This window comes from Topomyia yanbarensis, chromosome 1, assembly GCF_030247195.1.
Source record: "Topomyia yanbarensis strain Yona2022 chromosome 1, ASM3024719v1, whole genome shotgun sequence".
NCBI classification, from domain to species: domain Eukaryota; kingdom Metazoa; phylum Arthropoda; class Insecta; order Diptera; family Culicidae; genus Topomyia; species Topomyia yanbarensis.
The window spans coordinates 206,967,481-206,992,037 of record NC_080670.1 but is presented as its reverse complement, the minus strand read 5'-3'; the positions used below and the strand labels follow the sequence as shown (position 1 = coordinate 206,992,037).

Sequence of the window (24,557 nt, the reverse complement as noted above, 5' to 3'; positions counted from 1 at the left end):
TAGAGCGCATATAACAAAACCGGGGGTAAACAAAAGCGGGAGTAGAAAAAACCAGGGGCTGATAAAATTCGGCCTTCACTGTGGTAAGGTTGTCAGATGTCATAGATTTTCTCGATGTCACTTGTGTATTGGTAAATAGCTTAAATTTAGCTTTCCAAACCAAATTCAAAATCCCAAAAAGCTTCAATTTGAACATATATTAAGCAATTTTCGTCGTACTCTATTTTCCTCCTCCTCCTCACTCCCTATGTTCCAGAATGCTAATCTATTCCGCACTCCTCAATTCCTGCCCTAGCACAACGATGCTCCACTAGGTACTCACGAGCGCCTTCCCATCAGGCATGTTATTTTGGTCGCCTTCCTGCCGTAGCACCTCGGCTTCAATGCTTAACGCGCTTCGCAGGCGCCCTCGCGTGGTTCGTTTATTGTCGTGCCGGATCGCAAAACGCTTACTCGTCTACCAAAAGACCAATTTAGCCGGAGCGTTTTTTCTACCGCAGCTTATTCACCACCTTTCTATCTCAGCCCGCCGTCGAATCGTCCAGTTGAACTCACGTGCACAGGACCTCTTCGCCAACTTCCTCAGCAACAAAACATTCCACCAAAACTATTAACCAATTGCCGCTGCCGTAGCGATATCTATCCACCGATTGCTGCGGCAGGAACGAAAGTTTTCTGTTTAATCAGAGAAGACGGGTGAACCTGTTCATTCAGTTTCTACGAATATGGGAAATATATGTGCATTTTGGTAACATGTGAAATTCGGCACAGAAAACTTCATTTTTAGTCGTATAATTATTTATAAAGAAGCCGAATTAGACAATCAATATAGGCAGCAAACAAGTCAATCACTTCTTCATAAAAATTTGGATGCTGTTGTAGCTCTTTCAATAACCTACTTTCTACTGTCATTAGCATCAGATTAAATAGCCTTCACACATCTGTGTTCGTAGATATTTTTTCATCCCACGAAGCACAGAAAAGAACGCTCTATTGAAACTGTTGCACTAGGCAGAGTTCCCACAAAATTTTTGACAACTTTGTAACTCTGAGAAGGCGTCGCCGAGTTCAATATTAACTCGAGTATTTCACTGAGCTTTTTGTTTCTGAATTCAGACTTAGAAAATAACACTTTTAGTCCATTGGTTAATGTCGTACCATCAAAACAGTCAAGCGGTACCATCACGGACTGCAGCTATTCTTTTGGAAATGATGCTTCATATCTCGAACATTTATCTGCACTTAGAAGGCCAACATAACGTATTTTTTCTAACGATTTGAATCGGCCGTTTATTGCGTGGATCACACGTTCGATTATGCCATTGAAAAGGTTATGGAAAGTATGTTTTGTTTGTTTCTTGCCCAATTCTGCATTGCCAACGATGTAGACTATGGATTTGAAGACATCTTCCAAATTGTGACCGTTTTTAATTTTTGAATGGTGATTCGGCATAGCTGAACAGCATTCATGCGTTCCAATATGTCAGGCTCTTTAGTTCACAGAATTCTGTAGAGAATATCAGTCATTATCTGCAAAGATAGCAGCGAAAACCTTCAACTGGAACACTGTGCTGAACTCAAGCAAAAATGCATGCAACACAGGTGACAATCCTCGCGCTCAACCAAATTTTTCAGCTCGATTTATTTTTGTAGGCTGCGAAAAAAAAGCTGCAATCGACGATAGTGTTTTAACCCTTTCATGCCCGACTTTTTTCTAGTGCATGTAGGGTTTCAAAACTATTTTTCCTTTAAAACGGTGAGGTCAAGAAACTCGAAAAACCTTTTTGCATAAAGGTAGGTGCTTTCCTTGCAGTGCTAGAAGCTGCTCAATTTTTACCTTTTAATGCTCACTACAATTCTCCTGGAATATTTACAATAGTCCAACTGAGTGGAAAACGTAGCCAAAAATAGTTTAAATTGATAAGTTTTATCAGTTTTCAATAATATTGCAACATAACGAAGTTATATGAAAAATTCATTTTCCGTCGTCAACGTAAACGGTCCCTGGCAGCACTGCTCCATTGGAGTTCACTCAGACTAATTGTAATAACTTCAGTTCTAGAGCTGATCCTTGTAACCGTTAATACTCAAATGAAAGCCAATAGTCACATTTATTAGCCTTACTTGTTTTTGTGAGCAAATCTTGCCTCAATCGAAAGTTATAGCTGTTTAAAAACGTTGTTGTCCACAAACAACATGGGCATGAATGGGTTAAAAAATCGTGATGTTCTATTGTCGTCCACACAAGCATGTAATAGCACAAGATTTAAAATATGTGCCCTACAGTGAATATGCTCAGTTTTAGAAAACTGCTGTTTGACTAATACTAGGGTTCCGCCCTTTTCTGCAGACATAATTGCCGCTCCGTCGAGAGCTTAAGCCACTAGCTTATCAACATTTAGACCAAACCAATTCACATTTTCTTCAACCTGCATCACAAGAACGGAAGCATTTTTGTTGTTATTGACATCCTTCAAACGCATCAACCTTTTCTCAGGTGTGTCTGTAAAATGCATTACTTATTGTGATAATTTTTGGTAAACCCATAAAATAGAAATACATACTGTTCTTCTTGACACAACGCGAAGTAAACAATTGCGATAATCTTGTAGAGTCTGTTGTCTAATCTAGCATGAACTGTTTAGAGTGAACGCGAAGCATCTCCTCAAAGAGTTGTACAATACAGAGAAGGAAATATTAGTGTGCTGTGTGTCGCTAGTTAATGGATCACTTTGTGTCGTTACCTGCTATCCGATTCTTTTCATTTCTGATGGTTGGAAAATAGCATATTCAACAAAACAAAAAATCGGATTTTTTAGCACCCGACCGAATTCAGTTCGTGATTGGATCCTGTTGGATAGCCGAAGACTTCATTTCAACATCGGAAAGAGGTGATTATTAGGATTATGTGCTAGTAACGGGGGAATTGGAACAAAAATCTCCCGCGCAGAGAACATTTTCTTTGGAAAACTATTAGCCCTTTTCAGCGCTATCAAACCGTGAACCTAGAATTAAATCTTTTCTTTCACCAATTTTCTTTTTTTTTATCCGATGGGTCGATATCAGAATGCATACACGGGAAACCCGATTTTAAATTATCTGCCTGAAGCTCACTCCTGATTGGTTCCCGCTAATTACATACACCTAGCCGCAAGCCTTCAACAGCTTTCGCTCGAAGCTCCACCACTTTGACGATGGAAGTAAACTAATTTCATACGATGGCCAGCCAATTAGGCTACGAATGAAAATTTCAGTTAAAAGATGGGTTTTCTGTGACATAACCGGAGTGTCGTGATTATGGATCGGACACGTGTTGCAAATCTAACAATATTCTACGGAATGGAGTTTGAATGGGGAATTTTCAAGTAATTCGGAACAGAATCATTGATGTTTGCATTGTTTTTTTCTTTTTTATTAACGACTAAGAGTGAGTCTATTTTTCTGTTTTTTTTATGTTGTAACGACATTTAATTGGCAAGGACGGTATGAAATATTTCTCAATATTAAGAGCGATAGTACTCAAGGAAGAGCAAGGAGTTGATGGAGGAAAGTTTAGAAAAGTGTGGAATAGAGTGATATGAGCAAGCTTAGGCATTCACGGCGACTTAACCTTTTGTCTTCTACACGCAGGAGTCAGGATATTTTGGCATTAAGTGTGAGTCACCTGAGGGATGCACTGTATTCGAACATTGATGAATGCTGCTGAATTCTGTTCTCTATGTTCAGACACATCTGAATGCAATTTTGATATGATTGGTTTGAGCATAGGTCGTCAATCGGTAATTATTTTATCATGTATTGTGTATTGCAGATTAAAAATTAAACCACTGGACAATTAAAGCATTGCTTCATGATATGAAAGTATATTTTTGGCTTTCTATATTGGCGTTTTGGCAAACAAGAGATCAATGCATGTACCTTTAAGTGTTTCTTGTGCAGAATTAGAGATAATACGAAGGTTATCATTTCATATTTTTCTACTTTGAAATGTGAATGTTAAAACCTCCCGAACCAACAATCAATAATAAATAACGTGTGACGAATACCTGCTTTTCTATAAAAGTTGTATCTGGCGAAATGTATACTACAACCGGCAATGTTTTGAAATGTTTAGCGCTGATGACGGTTTTGGTAAAAAATAGCGTCAATGTTGTAAGCAGAAGATATATTTTGTACTCTTCATATCATAGGTCAAGACTACTATACAACACATGGTAAAATAATAATCGATCTACACCTACAGCAACCATGTCATGCTGACAGAAATCAGTTGCATCCAACCGATGAACAACAACGCAAACATCGAAGGTTCTTTTCCAAACCATCACTGTTATCATAAAGAATAATTTGAGAATTTCCCATTCAAACGCGATCCCATTGAAGATTATTAGATTTCAAATAGCTCCCAAGTGAAGTCGCGACTCCCGAGTTATGGATTACCCACTAGATGACAACAATCTTGATTTTTTTTTCGAAACACTTAATTCTAACGGTAACTAGCTTCAAATAACATTTTTCATATATAAGCTTTTTCGAAAACTTTAGTTCACTCACAAGAATGCTTGTATGTGAAAATATATGAAAAATGGGCAATGAAAACAATAAATTCTTTTGTGCCAGTATCATCTTGTGTATCCCAAAATCTGCAGATATATAGCTTAAAGTGTAAGGATCGCCATTTCCGAAGACTGCGAATTGATCCGATTTTGCAGTAAAATGATATTCTCATATAAAGTTATGTTTTGCTTCTCTTTCGCGCACATGCTTAGAATAGGAAATTAAAAAAAAAAAATTTGGTCTTGAAAGTTAAATGCCTTTTTAGGGCAACCTCCATTCAATATGCGATCTGCAACAAAGCTGTTTGTTATAAAATAAGTATGCAGAGTTACTGTGAAATATATATATTGCTATAGAAACTTGAAACCTCGAAACTTGAACTGGAGCTATCGGAAAAAGCTTATATTTTGCATATGATTATCATTACCAATTACTATTCGAATTAGCAATGTTCTGAAAAAAAAGTCAAAATTGCCGGTCTTTCTTTCAGTATTCCACCACTCTTTAAAAAAAATAGGAATATTAATTTTTATTGTAACGCAATCAAAATATAGGATTCCCTGTACAATTATGTGAAAAAGACTGCAAAATTTCGAAACAAAAGTAATTTTGAGTTATAATATACATCGCATTTCTTCAAGGTGGGATAAAATTTAGTAAAATATTGTTCGAATGATGTAATATGGAAATGGACTGAATTAATTTGATTTAATCTTGAACTCCTCCCTCCCACCGACATGAACTCCTACGTTTGTGTTTCCATGAACTTCTATCATTTCGAATTCCATGTTTGCCTTCTTCAGGATGGATCCCGTTATATTTGCGGTTGATGATTTTTATACTTTTCTATACAAACTCCACGATAACGAGTTTGTTTTCTAATGTTCAGACATTCTTGCATTGCAGAATTCCGTCTGTCTCTGGTTTCCGAATAAGAGAAATAATTGATTCCCAGAATTAGTATGCAATAAATTTTAAAATGATTGGTTTCTGAGCCTCGCGTTTTCAAAATGTGCGACGAATTGCCGGATAATTGATTACTTTAATTATAATTCTTGCAACTATCTGTGATTGTAAAACAAGTGAATACTGTATACTAAGCAATTGGGCTTCTTTTATACAACATTGTTCGAACAATAACAGAAACAGGAAAGAAACTACTACGATCACCACGAGTTTTATTGCCGCTTCTTCAAGGTGCCAAAATAAAAGCAATGCAAACGTATTCAGTCTTGCTGATAAAGTCGAATCATAGGGTCTGTATTAGAGTGCTTCTACTTTTGGACAGGCTAACGTATAGGGGCGGGCATAGCGCAGTTGGTAAATCGATTGACTTGTACGCAGCTCACCTGAGCTCGATTCCCAATCCCGCACATAGGGTTAGAGATTTTTCCAAAGAGATTTCCCTAACCCGAAAAAGAAGTCCCTAAAGTTTAAACCTATATAATCAAAATAAAAAAGACTAACGTATTTTTAAGTGTCCTCAGTAACTGTACAATGTTTGGTATCGTCTAACTGCGTACCAAATTATTTTCAAAGTTTATAATGCACCTGTTATGAAAAACCAAATAACGTTGAAAAAATCCAATGTTTAGCGGATCGATAGAATCCTTTTCTTTAAAAAGTGCGTACAATTCGAAGGGGTTGATAACCACTGCTCTTTCACATAATTCGTTATTTGCAACACATCCATCCCAGTGGGTAGCGTAATCACGTCTGCAACATAATACCCCTTGCGTCACACCACACTCCTATGCCGACTATTATCGCACAGAATTGCGATGATGCCGCGCGACATCCCATCGTCACCACCACAAACACACACACAGGCGATCGAATCGAAAAACAGACGGCAGAAAATCGCGCATGATTATAATTCGATCGGAATACGCACACACACACACACACGCCGTAAGCGATGGATGATACACAGAAAAAGAGAGACTGCCTTTGGATGTGAATCTCGAAAAAAAAAGTTTATATTCTATTTTAGCTGTGTACTTCTTTCGCCATTTTGTTTAATAACTAGTTCGGAAAATTGACAGAGTTGTGTGCTGTTCGCCAAGATATATACGCAGTGTGGTGTGTCTCCCGGCGGGTTGTGTGTATGGCATATCGAAAAGGAAAAACTTTTTCTCTCCCAACGGGACGGAACTGATACACACTAAATCATAGGTGAAAATAGTGTACAGATTTGTCACCGAAACATGGTGGACAGTGTCTAAAGACGAAAATTTATCAATTGGCGGTTGTGTGTAATGGAAACCGTAGGAAGTAATGTCGTGATAATGGTGGAAAAAAGGATAAAATCATCGGAACTCTGACCAAGACAGAGGGCACCTCTGCCGTCACCGCTATAGTATCTCCACTGTCTATGGGTACGGGAGAAGAGGCTCACACACACGCCCTTGTGAGACTTTTTCGATCAAAACTAATCACGGTCAGTGTGAAAAATTAAAACTCAAGTTCAGTGAATACTACGTAGGCCTTAATTAAGAACAACGATTAATTATTCGCAAAAATTTTTCATTAACTTCATCCGTCCCGAAACACGGTCGGGGAAAAATGTGTGCTGTCAGCCATATTGATTTCGATGTGTGCCGATGATGATACATACGGACAACGGAGAGCGAGTGAGAGCAACAAAGAGAACCGTGTAGAGCGACGAGAAACTGAGTTTATCTGATTAGCAACCAGACGTCGTGGTTGTCGTCGTCGTTCAAGTTTGTCAGTGCATACAGCAGCAGCAACAGCGATAACAACAACAACAAAAACAACGGCGGGGAGCAGCACCGTTTCCAACAGTGCGGAGCCCCATTTGGCACTTTGAAAATAAGCATCAGCGAAATAAAACCTCGAGAAAGGAACCAATTTGGGGACTTGGTTTAGTTCCAAAGGACAACCACTGGGCAGCGCTGCCATCGGACGAGATTCTGCTGGTTGGTTGTCATTCTCCGCGTCGGGATGCGGTGGAAGGCACCGATCAGCAGCAGTGGCGGCGACAGTGGATGTACAGGACAGTTCGGTTCAACAATCAACAGCAGCAGCAGCAGCGCTCGGTGGTGCCGAGATGGATTTGACAAGTAATTGTTAATTGGTGGCAGAGTTTGTTGTGGTGATAAGGGAATGCGAGGGAAATTATGGGGTTGTCTAGTGCGATGTTATCGATGGGAGTGACACTCAGAAATGTTGAATTAAGTATTGAGAAAAAAAAGAACTGGCTCTCGAATAGGATTTGATTTTGACAGTGTGTGCCGTTATGGTGGTAACCAACAAACAAGTACTGATACTGTTTTTGTGGTTTGGTTTCGGCCAGGACCACCCAAGTTTCCTGATAGTGCTTTTGATTGACCGAATGAGCCACCAGCTGTACACAATTCAAAATTGATTTCGAAAAATATAATATGTCGCATTTTAAATAATTTAATGAGTTACATGGACAATTATTCTACAAAACCATTTTTCACATATCAAAGCCTTTCATCGACAAATTTAGTTAGTTTCTTCTGTATGACTTAGACATTCACTACATGTCAACTAATTACTTTAGATATGCAGATGTGCTTTCGCGCCTAATTAATGCCGATATTCAAACGGAAGAGGATTTCGAAATAGCAGCCATGGAACTGGAGTGCACAGTTAAAAGTGCCATCAAACAAATGCTGGAACATTCGAAAATGAGGAGCGGCAGCTAACTTGGGACGAGCGGTTCTTCCAGTTGTGGACGGGGGTCTAATACATAGTGAAAGAAAAGTGGTGCCACAATTGTTCAGGAAACGGGTACTTCGGCAACTGCACAAGGGACACTAATGTTGACCGAATGCGGTCCATTGCACGTTCGTACGACGAAGATATTTCCAAATTGGTTCAAACCGTAACACGTATTACAGTGAGGCGAAAATCGACAGAAACACAAACTTGGAGAAACTGCGGCTGTAGATACATCCAGATTATGCTAGCCCTGTGAAAGGTCAGACTACCTCATTTTAGTGAATTCGTTCTCAAAGTGATCCAGACGAAGGATACATGCTGCACAGTGTTTTTACTAGTTTCGGAACGTACTGGTGAGAGACGATGAAAGACAATTCGCTAGTGATCAGATGGAGATCAGTTTCGTCACGACAACGCAATCCTGGACCAGAAAGCTACATCGTTGTATCAAACGGCCTTGCAGAGAGATTAATTGATACCTATAAAAGAGCACTTTGAAAATCTTCATAAGAGGAGGAACAGTGGATGATATGTCCTTGCTATGCTAGAGGTCTACGCCATGCCGTAACGCACAAGGGGGAAGTTGCCCGCTGAAATCTTGCACTTCGTCCTTCTGGTGAATACTTCACCCATCTGTGTTCAGTAAAGAACTTCGCAATAGCCAAGCGGAACAATTTAAACGAAACATGCTGCTTTGGTATTCTTTTTGGCGGCCGAAAACTAGTCGATAACAGCAACACTGATCCGGTTTCATCTCCTAAGCAGTGGCACTTGTTATATCATTCCCGCTTTCATCCAGGCGTTAGCAAGTAGATGGTCGGAAAAATATCCAAAGAAGAGTTAAACTGCAACAACGAGATCAAAGTTATTCAGTAAAAAGGTAGTGACGTCAGCACTTTGAACTTCATATTCTTCAATCTTGCAGTTCACCCAAAGTACTATGATACAGCTCCTAACTCTGATACATGACCGCTAGGCATACTGTTCAGGAAATTTGAGGAAAGCCGTACCCAGGACATATAATGCTCACAGATCGATTTTCCTCTACCTTCAGAAGAAGCATGCCATCCGCTGATTCATCTCGGTCCTTCAACGAGCCTGTCGAGGACTCCGTCATAATCGGTAATTATGAAGAAGTATCTTCTTAAAACGAATATTGCGCCGCAACGCAGTTGGTACTGTGGAAGCCCTGGACTCCCGAGCAACCGCGTTCAGCAGACGTCCTGATCATGTGTGCGTAAGTAGAGAAGATGTCTTCCAAGCCGTCGACTGATGCGTTTCTACCTCTCGTCGTAAGCTACCATCGTTGCTGAAAAACGCAGCTATAGTCATACCAGTGATCGTCCGATTTTGTGAAAGTGATATAAAAACCGCCGAACTCGCTCCAAAATGCAACATTCCTACGTTCTCTGCTACTACTACAATCGAACGTCGGGGGTTCAAATTCATCAACAGCTATTTGCTCGTGACCACGGGCTGCTTTTATGACGTCATGGCCTCGATCGAAATTTGGCCAACCATTCTCTGATTCGCCAGGTGCTTGGTTCAGCATTTGATATCTACAACTTTGACCACAACGCCCTCAACATTAATAAGACGTTGGGTGGTGGTGTGCTTATCGCTGTTCGAAATTGACAGTATCGAGTCTGTTCAACGCTTCTTCGACATCTCCCACAGCGTAGGATTCCAACTGCCGATCCACGAGAACCATTGTCAGTTGATACACCTTGATACTCTCAGTTTCGGGAAGGGCCGCTCTCGAACCCTTTTCGTTTCGGACTTACTGTTTGCTAGAGCGGATTACTCTAGAACACCTAGATATTCACGCCTGTATTCGATCTGTGCGTAATAACTTCTGCGTCTACCTTTCAGGAGAACCTGAACCAGATCTTCCAGTTGTGAGTCACGATGAAGAAGCTCAAGTTACAACTGCCAAATCAGCTGCCGTCGAACAATCGGTTGATGATAAAGCTGGCCCAATTGAAGAAGGTTGAACCCGACATACCAGCGGTATCAAGGGTAGAAGAGGAACAGAAACCTGCTGAAGAGCAGCCAGCTAGGACACAGACCGTCCTTGCACCGGAACACGACGAGGAGGAGAAACTAGCTAAAGGAAGACAACCAACCACAAGTGCACCACTGAGCCAAGATGCAGCACCGGAAATGCCAGTTGAAGAAATACATCCGCAGATGCCACTCAAAGCGGACAATCTAATCAAGGAACACGAGGAAGTCCCTGCTAGTACAAGTTAAAGTTGAGGACGAGAATGTTTGTTCCGAAAACAATCAGGAACATATACCAGTGAGCCATGATGTCGTTGCAGAAGAGGGAGGAAGCGACGAAGAAAATCGAAGCTGATGTACATGAAACAGTGACACCAACTTTGGATAAACATGGACAGGAAGAGGAGAAACCGGCTGAACTTGTGGAACCGGACACGCCAGCAACCAGTAGAAAAGGACGCAACAGAGGAAATACCGGCAATCTTTAGCCATGAAAAACCAGCTAAAGAGGAGAAACCAATTGAAACCGAATCAGCAACGATTAGCGCTAAAAGACCTGTCCAACAAGACGAGGTGGTGAAACCGGTTGTAAAACAGTGGGCAAAAAGAAACAGACTGAGAAGGAAGAAGAGGTGTTGAAGTCGACAGAGGCAGCACCGGCAAGCAATCAGAAATCGATTGAAGTAGAAATGAACCTGTTTAACAAAAAGTGATTAGTGAAGTTGAGGATGAACAAGAAGCAAAAGGAGAAGCGAAACCAGTTGCTGAAAAGGACAAAGCCACTTCACCATCAATCTCTTGTTAGGAAGAACAGAAACCAGTACCGGAAGACTACCATCGCTCCGTTGAAAAATGCAGCTAAAGCAGAACCAACGGGCGATGATAGAAACTACTGGAAAAAACGGAAGAGGAAGAAGATGATTCCGGAACAGCCGTCCATACCTTTCAAGGATGAAGACAAGGAAGTTCTAGAGTCAGGCGATACTCAGAAACCGGAAGAGGATAAACCAGTGGCTTCGGCTGACAATGTAGAAATCCAACCCATCTCTACTGATGCACCGAAACCCGCCAAAGATGGAGCTGTTGTCTCTGAAGAAGAAAAAAAAAAACAGGCCCAATGGCTGATGAAGTCGTAGAATAGAAACCAATGCTCCTTTCATAGAATCTGAAGAACCAGCAACTACAGCTGCTACTGTTGTCGCTGCTGACGAAAAGTTTAAAGAACCGATTGAGGAAGATGAAATTAAACCGGATGCTGATGAAGCTGAGCCTAAACCAACGAAACTCCCAGTTAAGATGGATCAGGTGACAGAAGAAGAAGAACCAGCTGCGGAACCAGTTGAACCAGAAGAAGCTGAGCAACATGTTGGTGCGGAAATTCAGTAGTAGGATGCTCACGAAGATGACGAGGAAGGAACTATTGCGACAGAAGCCCCGGCCAAAGAAAACAACTCCAAAGACTGTTGTGTATATACAACCAAGGACTGTGTTGGTGTAGATACAGCCAATAAACAAGTATTCTGAATTGGAGTATTGGGCTTCAAGCGGTGTGACTCGGATCCATGCCTGTATAAAGAGAAGGAGTACAACTGTTGGTGCTATGAATTGGTTTACGATGTCAACTTGACTGTAGTGTGCGAAAACGAAGGCCATAGAACATAATATTCAACGATAATTCGGTATTAAAGTGAAGCGTGACGATTTTTTCATCAACCGGAAATTATGCATGCGTTTGGCCTGAAAAATGTCTAAGAATGCATAAGATTCGGGAAGCTGGAAGCAGGGCGTATATTTTCACAGCAGTGTCAATACTGAGTCGCAAAACGAGAAATCTCAGTCACGTCACTCAGTGACTAGAAGGAATTTTTTTTCTAGTCACTAGGTGACGTGACTGCGAATAGGACCCGAAATTTCCCTTTGCCGTTTAATGGGAATCTCTCGTAGTGACTTCAGAATAGGGTGAAAAAAGTCACGTAGAGTGAGGTGAGATTAGTCATATCACGTCACATGCCGCGCACAACAAGCCAGTCAATTTTGAGAGTCGACTCGGGTGAGCTGTGATTTCCCCTTACCCGGCCTTATTCTGCGCGGCGTCTGACGACTAGACACCTCCCTTTACGTGATTTTGCTCACAATTCTGAAGGGCCACTACGGGTGACGTGAGACGCCCATTTAACGGCAACGGGGAATTTCATCTCACCCGAGTCGACTCCCCGAAAAGGGCGAGAAAATTGAGGTGAGTTTAGTCGTCTCACGTCACACGTCGTGCAGAATAAGAGGCCTTATTCTCACAGTCACGTCACCTAGTGATTAAAAGGAAATTTTCTTTTAATAACTAGTTGACGTGACTGTGAGAATAGGGTCCAAGGATGATCGTAAAATGGACGTTTCACGTCACGCGAAGTGAATCGTCAGAAACGAAAAAGAAGAGTCACGTAGGGTGAGTTGCGATTAGTATGCTGACGTCATATACCGTGACGAATTTTTGAGTCCATGGGTCCAAAGGCTTGCAAAGATTACCACCCGGACAAGTGCTTTATCAAATTAGATTATTTCCAATAGTTTATGGTGCGAGTTAGTACTGGGCTTGTGGCCTTCGACTGGCACGGCTCACCCATGGTCACTCGATGATTTTTTTTTCATACCGCAATCTAAAAAAAATCATGGAAATCAGAATACTCTCAACGATAAATATCGTTTTCAATATTTATCGTTGAGAGTATGCTGATTTCCATGATTTTTTTTAGATTGCATGATTTTACTGGAAAACTATTGTACTGTATTGAAGAAAGTCTTCGTACGAAATTGTTTTTAAAAGTCAATTTTTGGATCTGCAAGCAGATCAAGAGTTTTGCCTCGAGTCATAATCGTGCAGTTCAACCTTCAATTTCGATATTCTATTAGTACTCATTCGGCTACCATAAATTCTTATCGTCTTATTTTTTTCCTCTCTTCCAGATGTCTGCCGGTACTCAGTTGCAGATGGCACCACAGACAACTATAGTACAACAGGTCGGCCAAAATCATCTCCATTCGCATCATCTACAACCGCAGCAGCCACACTCGGTGCAGCATCAACCGCCGCCGCCACCGCCTCCGCCGCATTACAGCAATCCCCAGCAGCAGCAGGCAACGTTGGCTGTCAGTGGATTGGGTCTAGTGCCGCAGCACGGTTCGCTCACTAGCTTACATCAGGCGCAGCAGCAGCAGCAGCAGCAACAACAGTCCCACTACACTAATAACAACAAGGATCAGGACTCGAACATGAGTACCGGTTCGTCGCATAGTGATAAGGAGCTAGAGACTATAATCAATACTCCGACGCCGGAGAAGATTCCCCGGACGCCGTCGGATCGAAAGCGAAAGCGGAAAGCACCGGACGACAATGGCGGTCCGGGCGGGGGAGGAGGCGCTGGTCATATTCGTGATAGAGATAGTGTTAAGGGTCCGCGTTTGTCGATACCACCATTAGGCGATAGTAAGAAAATCAATGACTACTTTTCCAAGCATCCGGTAAGCAGTCCGCATCGGCCCCACCCGGCCGGAACCGGAGTCGGTGGTCCCCTAGGAGCAATAAGTAATTCTGGCCCACAGGCACAGCCCGGCCAGCCTGGCAGTGGCATCGGTGGAAGCCAAGGGCAAAGCCAGCAGGTTTCCACCAAAAGTCCCAGCCCCCAGCAGCATGGTCAGTATCCAATGTATCCACCTAGTCCTCAGCCACAGCTCGGTTCTGTGGTAACCTCCAGTGGTAACCTAACCAGCGCCGCAGCGGCACAAGAATTGTACGTGCGTTCTCAACGCGCCAGCGTCGCATCTTCCACACTAGTTCCTCCATCATCAGTATCCGCCACGTCGTCGTTACTAAACTCATCCTCACCTGTTGTTTCCGCCGCTGGTGTCGTCGTTTCGAATGCCCAGCAACAACAATCGCATCGAGATCGAGATTCTCAGCCTCCGCCACCTCCCCTGCCACCTACCGTTGTTATACAGCAACAACAACAGCAGCAACAACAACAGCAACAACAGGTACAGACACAGTCGCAAGTGTCACAGGTGCAAGTGGTTACACCTTCGCCGACCAGCTTGGGGACCCCAAATTCTTCACTAGCCATTACTAGTCTAGCGTCGTTAAATCATGCCAACAACGGTACCAACACTAGCAACAACAACAACAGCAGCAGCAGTAGTAATCACAGCAGCATACCCACTGTCCAATCGTTAGCTCAATCAAATGCCCAACTGCAGCAACAACAGCAGCAGCTACAACAGCAATCCCAACCTCTGACACCACCGGCTCCCCTCATGGTGTCCAAACTGGTTCAAACGGATCTTACCCTGTCCGATATTAGTGACCGCGAGACGGACTTCGAAACGTCGCGGACCCGGGTCGACGAACTGTCGCGGCTATCGGACGAGCAGAAGTGTCAAATCACCGCCCACCAGAAGGTGATCGAGCAGCACAAGAGCCACATCAACAAGTGCATCGATGTGGTGAAGAAGCTGCTGAAGCAGAAGAGCAACATCGAAAAGAAGGAAGCCCGGCAGAAGTGCATGCAGAACCGGCTCCGGTTGGGACAGTTCGTAACGCAGCGGGTCGGGGCGACCTTCCAGGAGAACTGGACCGACGGATACGCATTTCAGGAGCTGGCAAAGTGAGTATATTGATTGTTTTTTTTTGTTTTGCGGACGAAGAGTACCCATATATGCTGAAGAAATGAAAATGAAATGTTACACCCAAGTTAGTAAAGTAGCGTCCGAAGCGACTCCGCCGAATTGCTCTGGCTTCAATATAGTAAGTGAGAGATCCTTTGTAACTTTGCTAACTTTTCTAAAGTTCGTAAAATTGCTTTAATCTCTCAAATTCAAATTCACAGAAATAACTCGAAGATTGAAACGCTTCACAGAGGTTTACAGATCCCCTCTATGTTCATAGGACTTTTCTGAAGCTCTTATAACTTCCCTTTAGATTAGGTGATTTTCTAAAGCACGCAAATTTATGTCTGCAGAGATTCTTTGACGTTCGCCCATTTTATCTGCAGCGAATTCGCAGAAAAATGGAACGTTCTGTAAAGTTGGCGACACTACCTTACAGTCCCCAAAATTGACTTGAAAACGTTCCTCAAGTTCGCAGTACCCCTGGAGCATATAGAACATTTCTGATATTCGCAGATCTTCCCTGTGATTCGTCGAACTTTTTTAAAGTTTGCTGAACTTTTCAAAAGCATGCTGATCTTCCTTTTAGTGTGTAGAATCTCACTGAAAATCACAGAAATTTCCTAAACCTTTTCTCTGAAGTTTGCAGAGTTTAGAACTTCTTGGTTTGATTTTCCTTGACGATTGTAAAAATGCTCCCTGAAGCTCGAACAGCTTCTTCGAGGTTTCTGAAGCTAGATCAAAAATTCTTGGAAGGATTCAGCATTTCCCTGAATTTCGAAAAACCTTCTTGGCATTCCCAGATCTACTTTGATATTTGCAGTATTTCTCCGAACTTCACAAAACTTCCCTGAAATTTGCTGAAGATTTCCGCACATGTCAGTTTTAGATAACAAAAAATCGCGAAGTAAAATTTGGATTTGTTGGATCATATCAACCGAGTAGGGAAGCTAATGTAAGTTAAATGAAATTTTTAAATCACCTAAATTATGCTGAGTTAAATTACAGCTGGAAGCTACAGTCACCAGATACGACCTGCTATCTAGAAGCTCGAAACGATCCCAACACCTTTGAAATTCACTGTGTGTCTTTCACCAGCAACCAGTTCGAGTCAACCTGGCTACAAGCCATACACGAAGCGCCACTCATCTGTGTGATAACGCTTTAGTTACTGGAACAAGATCGTGTGCCACGCAGAATCCCAAACTACAAAGGCAAGTTGTGGCTGTCTAGTCGTCTATGATCGATTCGTGAGTTATACTGATATAAGCCACATCATGCCCATAACCGGTAAGAACCAGTTGATTATGGCCTCTAATACAATAGCTCATTCATACACGACTACCACAACTGAACAGTGCTGACGAAGAAGATACCCTATGTCATCGGGAGTTACAGCACTATGGCCTTCACAGATTTGCCAATCGGTTTAAAGCTATTACGTCAGGCAATTCAGAATTTTCTCCCTAGAAGCATGTGATCTTTTCCAAGGACAACCTAGCTGGCTGCGAACAGCTTTAGCAGAAGAACGACAGATCACTTTCCACTTAACAATGAAACTACCAGGAAGCAGCTATTCGGAAGAGCGTTACTATCTTGATCGTTTCTATTCTATTCCTAGAGCACTCAACAGAACCGCAAGGACGGATGGCAGTTATGCAGCCTTTCTACGACTACTACTAATGTCTGACGCATTTTCGAGCAAGATCGCAAATTTATTCAGCTCTGGGAAATTGGCGGTGCTTGTTCAGTTAAAGGTAGTAAAAATTTGGATGCTTCTGAAGAACGTGTACATGGCAACACCTAAAAGCATGAGTTTAAACTTATCATGCAGTTCCTTCATGCAGTCAGCGAACACTAGACTCACTGGACCACATCATCAAGGCTATCGCTGAAACAACTCACAACATCTTTGAGCAGCTACAAGCACCTTTGAATGCGATCAAGTAGGCTTCTAAAATCAGAAAATAGTAGCCCCATTGTAGTCGCTTTCGAGACAGCAGACGTTAAAGAACAACAACACACACACAAGCTCACGGTGTTATACTTGTATCCAAAATCTGTGAAGGTCTTTCAGCTCTCACTTTGCGCTCAACTCTCGAGTCGAGCAGAAGTCTTTATTCTCGCAAGCGCAAGTCTTAAACGGGCGAATTAGTCGGAAAAACTAGTATCGGTCGGGCGTCTCAGTGTCGGAATGAGTCGGCGTGAAAACATATTTCGCATTGACTATGCGAATGTGCCGAAAAAACCCTCGTTTGAAGAGCTTCATCACTTCATAGGTACAACTCTCGAATTGCAGAAAGAGCAAATCGTACGTATCCAGTGCAGTCGTAATCTCGGATGTATTTTTATCAAGACAAACGACCTTGAACCCGCACAAAGAATTGTGGATGAACATGACAATCGACACGAAACAGAAGTAGAAGGGAAGGTATACAAATTAAGAATCTTGATGGAGGATGGAGCTGTGGAAGTTAAGCTACATGATCTATCTGAAAATGTATCAAACGAAAGAATCGCTGAAGCCATGACTGATTATGGAGACGTGCTATCTATTCGCGAACTTTTGTGGGACGAAAAATTTCTATTTGGGGGCCTCCCTTCTGGAATTCGTCTGGTGAAAATGATCGTCAAGAAAAATATCGAGTCGTACATCACAATTGATGGAGAAACAACATGCGTTTCTTATTACGGCCAACATCAAACGTGCCGTCACTGTGGAGAATTTATACACAATGGAATCTCCTGTGTACAAAACAAAAAATTGTTGTATCAGAAGATAACAGTTGATCAATCTAAAAAATCATACGCAAGCGTAACTAAAGAAGCCATTGCTCCTACAAGGAATCTGGCAACTAAACCAGAAAACGGAACGCTATCCAAACAAGGTTCTACTCTAACAATAGCGCCACCGCCTCCCCCGGAGGCTCCAAAGCAATATCAACTAATTCGGCAACCAGAGACTACCCCAACTACAGACTTTAGACCAAATACAATATTTTATTCTCTCTCTGAAATACCAAGCCAGCAGTCTCAAGCTAGCGCAGATAATCATCGAAAGTATCCTCCAAGTGGTAATGATACTGATGATTCCACGACCTCCAATATCAGCAGACGACTCCGCGAAAGACCGCCAGGGAAAAAAATGCGACACGAAAACAACAACGTACTGCTAGATTAATTACCATTGCAATGGATTACTGCAGTTATAACATAGCTAGTATCAACATAAACACAATAACAAGCCCAACGAAACTAAACGGTCTCCAATCATTCATTAGAATGATGGAAACCGATATTTTATTCCTACAAGAGGTGGAGAACGAGCAGCTCACACTTCCTGGCTATAACTTCTGTGTTCTGTAATGTGGACCACTCAAGAAGAGGAACAGCTATAGCACTAAAGGACCACATTCAATGCACGCATATCGAAAAAAGTTTGGATGGACGACTGATAACACTCAGGATACAAAACACCACACTCTGCAACATTTATGCTCCCTCGGGCTCGGCTAATCGATCAGAGCGAGAGAAATTTTTTAATAGCACCGTCCCTTATTATCTACGGCACAATACCGATCACCTCATCATGGCTGGTGATTTTAACTGTGTTCTTCGAGAATGTGACTCTACCGGCCCTAATAGAAGTCCAGCCCTACAATCAATTGAACGACAACTCCGATTACACGATGTGTGGCAGAAAATTCATCCGCGAGTCTAAGGACACACGTACGTCTTGCACAACTCGAGTTCTAGACTGGATCGAGCTTACATAAGCGCATCACTTGAAAATCAACTGCGAGAGGCAAGCACCCATGTCTGCTCCTTCTCAGACCATAAGGCTCTCACGATAAAAATGTGTCTTCCAAACCTTGGAAGGGAAAGAGGCCGCGGATTTTGGTCGCTTCGTCCTCATCTCCTCACTCCAGAAACGCTTGGAGAATTCAGCATCAAATGACAATACTGGACTCGCCAGCGGCGGAACTTCTCATTATGGACAGCATGGTGGATTTCGTACGTAAAACCCAAGATAAAATCATTTTATCGCTGGAAATCTAAACAAGCATTTAATCAATTCAATCGTGAGCACCAACGTCTATACTGCCTCCTTAGACAGGCGTATGACGGTTATTACAACAATCCTGCACTGTTAGCGACAATTAACCGACTGAAAGGCGAAATGCTGACACTGCAAAGACAATTCCATCAAATGTTCTCAAGAATAAATGAAACGTACATTGCGGGGGAACCAATCTCAAGCAATAGAGCAGCACATTTTCCAATATTTTTCAGAGCTGTATCTGGATGAAAGGAGAGAGAGAGCGTAAACGACAACATGTTCCAGTGCGACAGGATGATCCCGGAAAACGCCCACACGAACGCGGCATGTATGGCTGAAATTACCAGTATGGAAGTTTTCACCGCTATCAAGACGAGTGCATCGATAAAATCTTCTGGACCGGATGGCATTCCGAAAGAATTTTACCTCAAAACATTTGACATCATCCATAGAGAGCTCAATTTAATACTAAATGAAGCATTATGCGGGAATTTTCCCTCTGAATTCGTCGACGGAGTAGTTGTTCTCGTAAAAAAGAAGGACTCTGATAACACTATTCGTTCATATAGGTCAATATCGTTGCTTAACGTCGACTACAAGATTCTTGCTCGCATTCTGAAGACACGATTAGAGAGCGTGCTGAGAGTTCTCAAACTTTTAAGCGACGGACAAAAATGCTCAAACCCCGATCGTAATATATTTCAAGCAACACTTGCACTGAAGGACAGCATAGCACAACTGATATCTCAAAAACGAAAAGGAAAATTAATCTCTTTCGATCTGGACCATGCGTTCGATCGGGTTAATCGGCGATTTCTTTACAACACCATGTGCTCACTCGGTATTAACTCGGAGCTGGTAGATTTAATCTCTCGAATTGGTGAACGTTCGTCTTCTCGCCTACTACTGAACGGTCATCTTACTCCGGCATTTCCAATAGAACGATCTGTTAGACAGGGAGATCCGATCAGTATGCATCTCTTTGTCCTTTTCCTTCATCCGCTTGTGAGTACGCTTGAAAGTGTTTGTGGACAAGACCTCGTCGTTGCGTATGCTGACGATATAACCATCCTGGTCACATCTCTCACTAAAATTGAGTCTGTGAAAGACATCTTCTCACGCTTTGAGCGAGTCTCTGGTTCAAGGCTAAATTTGAGGAAAACGACATCTATTAACGTTGGACTCACCTACGGCGATCACATGAACCTCTCTTAGCTGCACACGGCAGAACAAATCAAGATTTTGGGAGTTGTGTTTGGCAATTCGATTCGTACCATGACAAGAATTAATTGGGAGGAAATAGTACAAAAGTTTTTGAAACAAGTGTGGCTTCATTCAACAAGACTGTTAACATTACACCAAAAGATAATCCTGTTAAACACATACATGACTTCAAAGATATGGTATGTCTCGTCAGTTCTCGCTCCGTACTGCGCACACACTGCTAAAATAACAGCAACGATGGGTACATTCCTTTGGCGGGGTGTTCCAGCTCGCATTCCTATACAACAACTTGCACGAAATCGAGAACAAGGAGGATTAAAGCTTCACATTCCTGCACTTAAATGCAAAGCTCTTTTGCTAAAACGAAACATTCAAGAGCTTGAATATACTCCATACTACAAATCATTCATAACTAATGATACACCAATGAGAAATATTATTCCTTCTGATCTCCTTTGTTTGAAACAAGTTAGGCAACTTTTTACCGATCTGCCTGTCAATTTGAAACAAGATCCATCAGCCGGGGGCATTCATCAGCATTACACAGCAATGACAGGAGTACCAAAAGTGGAGAGGAATGAAGTGAATTGGACGCGTGCGTGGAAAAACATTGCTACTAACTATCTGACGTCTGCACAAAAAAGTGATATGTACATCTTCGTAAACGAGAAAACCGAACATAGGCGTCTATTGTTCACAATAGGGCGTGCAGACACAAGAGTGTGTCTATTGTAACATAGTCGTTGAAACACTTAAACACAAATTCTGTGAATGACCTCGGGTAGCACAGGCCTGGAATCTTCTGCAGCATAACATACCAACGATCACTCCCGGACGACGTAGAATGACATTCGAAGACCTGCAGAGCCCTACTATGCAGAATATAGGACCTCTTAAAAGAGCAAAAATCCTCTTCAAATGTTATTTCTTCAGCGAATGCCTCCTAGCACCAGATATATTCTTACGATAAGCGACCGAACTATTGGAAAGTTGGTGGGAATAGTGGACACAATGTTGGAGAATCTATCTCGACATGTTGTGGTTGTATCCGGGTCCGATCAGGAACGAAGCCAAGCATCTGCTCTAACTGCCGAAATTCGTCATCTCAAAATAAATCCTGGAACTTCCCGAAGCCAATCATCATCCGTGGTCAGAGGCGATGCAATGAACAGAATAAAATTGAAAATTTGGAGGGCGTTCTCTCAAATGCTGTGATTCATGTAGATACACTGCTGCCAAAGACTAGTTTCTCGTTCCCTCGAGACGGTCCCCGTATCATATTGTTGGATCCTACTAGTAACATGAGGATTTTAATCGACACCAGATCGGACTGCCAGCCACCAATCGAGACAGATCAAATGGATCATTCTCGTTCGACCTTCACGCAGCTGATTGATCAAAGTATCCGACAGGCGAGTTATAACATCGGATCTTGGTCCGCGACGATTTATTTGAAGATTTTTAATAGCAGATGTCAATGTAGCAATCATTGGTGCAGATTTTCTGGTATACTAGTAGATCTCAAGCATCACCGACTAATTGATGGGCTTACTAAACTCAATTTCGAGACTATCACAATGCACAGCATCACGGTTGTATCCTCGAATCATCCGAGAACATTTGTCGGAATATTGAGATGTTCCACTGCCAACGGATATGAAGACCAGAGTCGAAAAATGTTTTTTTCGTTTACCAAAATCCGACGAAAATGACGAGCGAGCGATGCTACTTTCTAAACCACTAGAACATTACGAAACCGAAAATGAGACAACGGCCTACGACAAAGCATGCGGGTAAATTCAATTTCATTATTTCCTCCACACATTCGTTTTCGCTTCGAAATTGAGAACGACATTAGTCTCTTCGATTTTGCACATAGCGCTGGCCAAACGAAAAGAAACTAGTAACGATATTTATTTGTCGTTGTTCGATTTGGGAGAATAACAAGCTAGCAATGATATTGGACGACTGAAGGGGCAGTGGTGTACGTATTTCCTGTGTTTGCGGCGTTCTAGTTGCATTTTATGATGCATATTGCTATAATTTCATTTAATGAAAATTAAAATAAAAATCAAAATTAGGCCATTACAAATCTTTTTTAAAAATTATGTCCAAGTACAAATTTTTTTCTGAAGGGGGGGCAAACAAAAAATAAATATTTATTTTAATAAACACAATTTTTTTTTCTTTTTACATTTTCTTTCGATTGTTCTCGTGGACGTTTCCACAGGGTGATTTCGAGGTTGAGCTATTTGTTTTACTAGAAAAATTCAAGCAAACATTACTGAATCAATCAAAAGTTCACATAGGAAAGGGATGCTAAAGTTTTCGTTTTAAATAATTTTCCGAACAGTGCAATTTCTAAAATCCCAATAAAAGCTTGAAAGTTCTCTAAGAACTTAATGTAAACATTTAAGAGTACATTAAGGTATTAACTTTTGGTTGCTTGAATAGGTTTCGTTCCGTTGTGGCGGCACATGGACCGACTGTACACACAAGGCATGAAAATCGGTCAAAAGTGAACATGCTCGATAACAATGTACAGAAACAGGATTGCAACATTTCACTTTTGGAAAACATTCTGGAATGAATCCAAAGGTAAAGTGTGCGTCAATGTAATTATTCATCTCAGATATGGTTTTCTCTGATATTTTTTTCTATTGCGTATTTCGTATACAGTAGCCTGGCGAACGTACATCCTGTGCATACTATACTTTTTCGAACTCTAGTGGAAACATCAGCTTTGGTTTATCGCTTGTGCTTGAAGACTTGTAGATTTGTTTGCTTGGTACATGATAGTAATTCGGCTCGGTTCCGTGTACATCTTCGAAATCTTTGCATGTTTCTCCATCTTGTTGCGCAGTAGGTAGCCACATCAGAGAAACTCATTTGATAGTCGTACGGATTTATGAAATGTATAGCAATCATCAGTTCATTTTTTGTCTTTTTCATATAAGGAAGACTGCAATCACTCTGAAACTCGACTTTTTAAGCTACACCCGTCATATACCACTAGATTCAGTTCGTCGATATCTGAAAACATCTGTATGTTTTATAATATGCTTAAATCGCTTCAAAACTGCATTGGCCCTAGGTGGGACTCACTTTTGTGCCTAACCACTACTAATAGTCCTTACTTCTCTTCCTTCCTTTTGTTCCACTGCATCGAAGTGTTATATCGTGGGGAGGCTGATTCAGTCTTAAGACAAAATGATACATTAGAGCGGTTTAGCTCCGAACACATATCCGGCTAATCGCAGTGGTGAACTTCCGTTAGCCGTTTGGCTCCCGTTTCTGTGAACCATTTAGTTCCTGTTTTCGCGAGCCATCTCAATTCCTCGTCGGAAGTTCTCCCGATACCGATGCCTGTTGCGTGAGTCAATTAGCTCCCAGTTTTGTCGCAATCTTCTCGCATAGTCCATAAATCCTGCTCAAAGGGCCAACCAGTACTTGGAGAGGACGGTTCGGCGATACCGGATGGAGCGTAGCTTCTGGTTCGCTGCTTCCGGTTCGTTGAAAACTCGAGGACCCACCGCTGGTGCTTCACTCGACCTACTCGATCTTGTCCCTGACGTTGAAACTAGTCTGCTCACATGCTTCGGTCCGGCGATTCCAGCTGGTTCGTAATGCCCAGTATACTGGCGCCTCAAGCAAAGCTGTGGTTGCTCTCACAGCCTTCCCCTTAACATAATCATCGTAACTTTAAAAGTTCAAATCGATGATATATTTTCCCACCGCGCTGTCTTTCGGCTGCTAGTCATCACCAACTCTGTTTTATGATGGGCAATCGTCTCCGTGTCGAGTGTCTCCTCTTCTAGCGATTGTCCGATTACTTGGAACACCACATCATCCGTGAAGCCGAAAATCGTTATATCTCTGGGAAGGTTCAGCTTCAATACTCCATCGTACACTGCGTTCCACAGCGTCGAGTCGAGGAACGTCAGTTGTAGTTGTGATTCTCCCTTGTCTGTCTCGTAATGTTCGGTACTGAAAGTAGCTCTATAATATCTTGCAGAGTTTTTCATGCTGTACAGCGAATGGGCGATTGCTTCCCAGCCAGTACTATTGAAGCATTCTTCACGTCTAAGGGAACCACCACGCAAAAACGATATCCTTATCTCTGCTGTCTCCAAAGCTCCCACAACCGTTTGGATGGATTTCACTGTAGACCTGCCTATAAGGAAGCCGAATTACATGAGATGCCGTTCTCACGGTCCGCGTACTTCGTTAGCTTGTTCAGGATTACTCCTTTTCTCTAACATTACCAAGGGATATATTGACTACGCTGAAAGATCTCCATGTTGTCCCGGCATCGCAAGCAACATCAGCTTTTGTCGCTTCCAATTAT

General features: G+C 42.2%; 1 protein-coding gene across 10 annotated transcripts in view; it reads left to right on the top strand.

Moving 5' to 3' along the window:
• LOC131689682 (serine/threonine-protein kinase tousled-like 2) overlaps positions 1 to 24,557 on the top strand; it is a 295,873-nt gene that overhangs the window by 249,962 nt on the left and 21,354 nt on the right. For 8 of the 10 annotated variants that reach the window (XM_058974962.1, XM_058974952.1, XM_058975008.1 and 5 more), the window contains one exon: positions 13,231 to 14,924. In XM_058974962.1, coding sequence (XP_058830945.1) covers positions 13,231 to 14,924 — 1,694 coding nt within the window. Of the gene's footprint in view, positions 1 to 6,604; positions 6,998 to 7,028; positions 7,641 to 13,230; positions 14,925 to 24,557 lie in introns of those variants that run through there. The other 2 variants (XM_058974971.1, XM_058974998.1) reach the window with 2 other exon arrangements.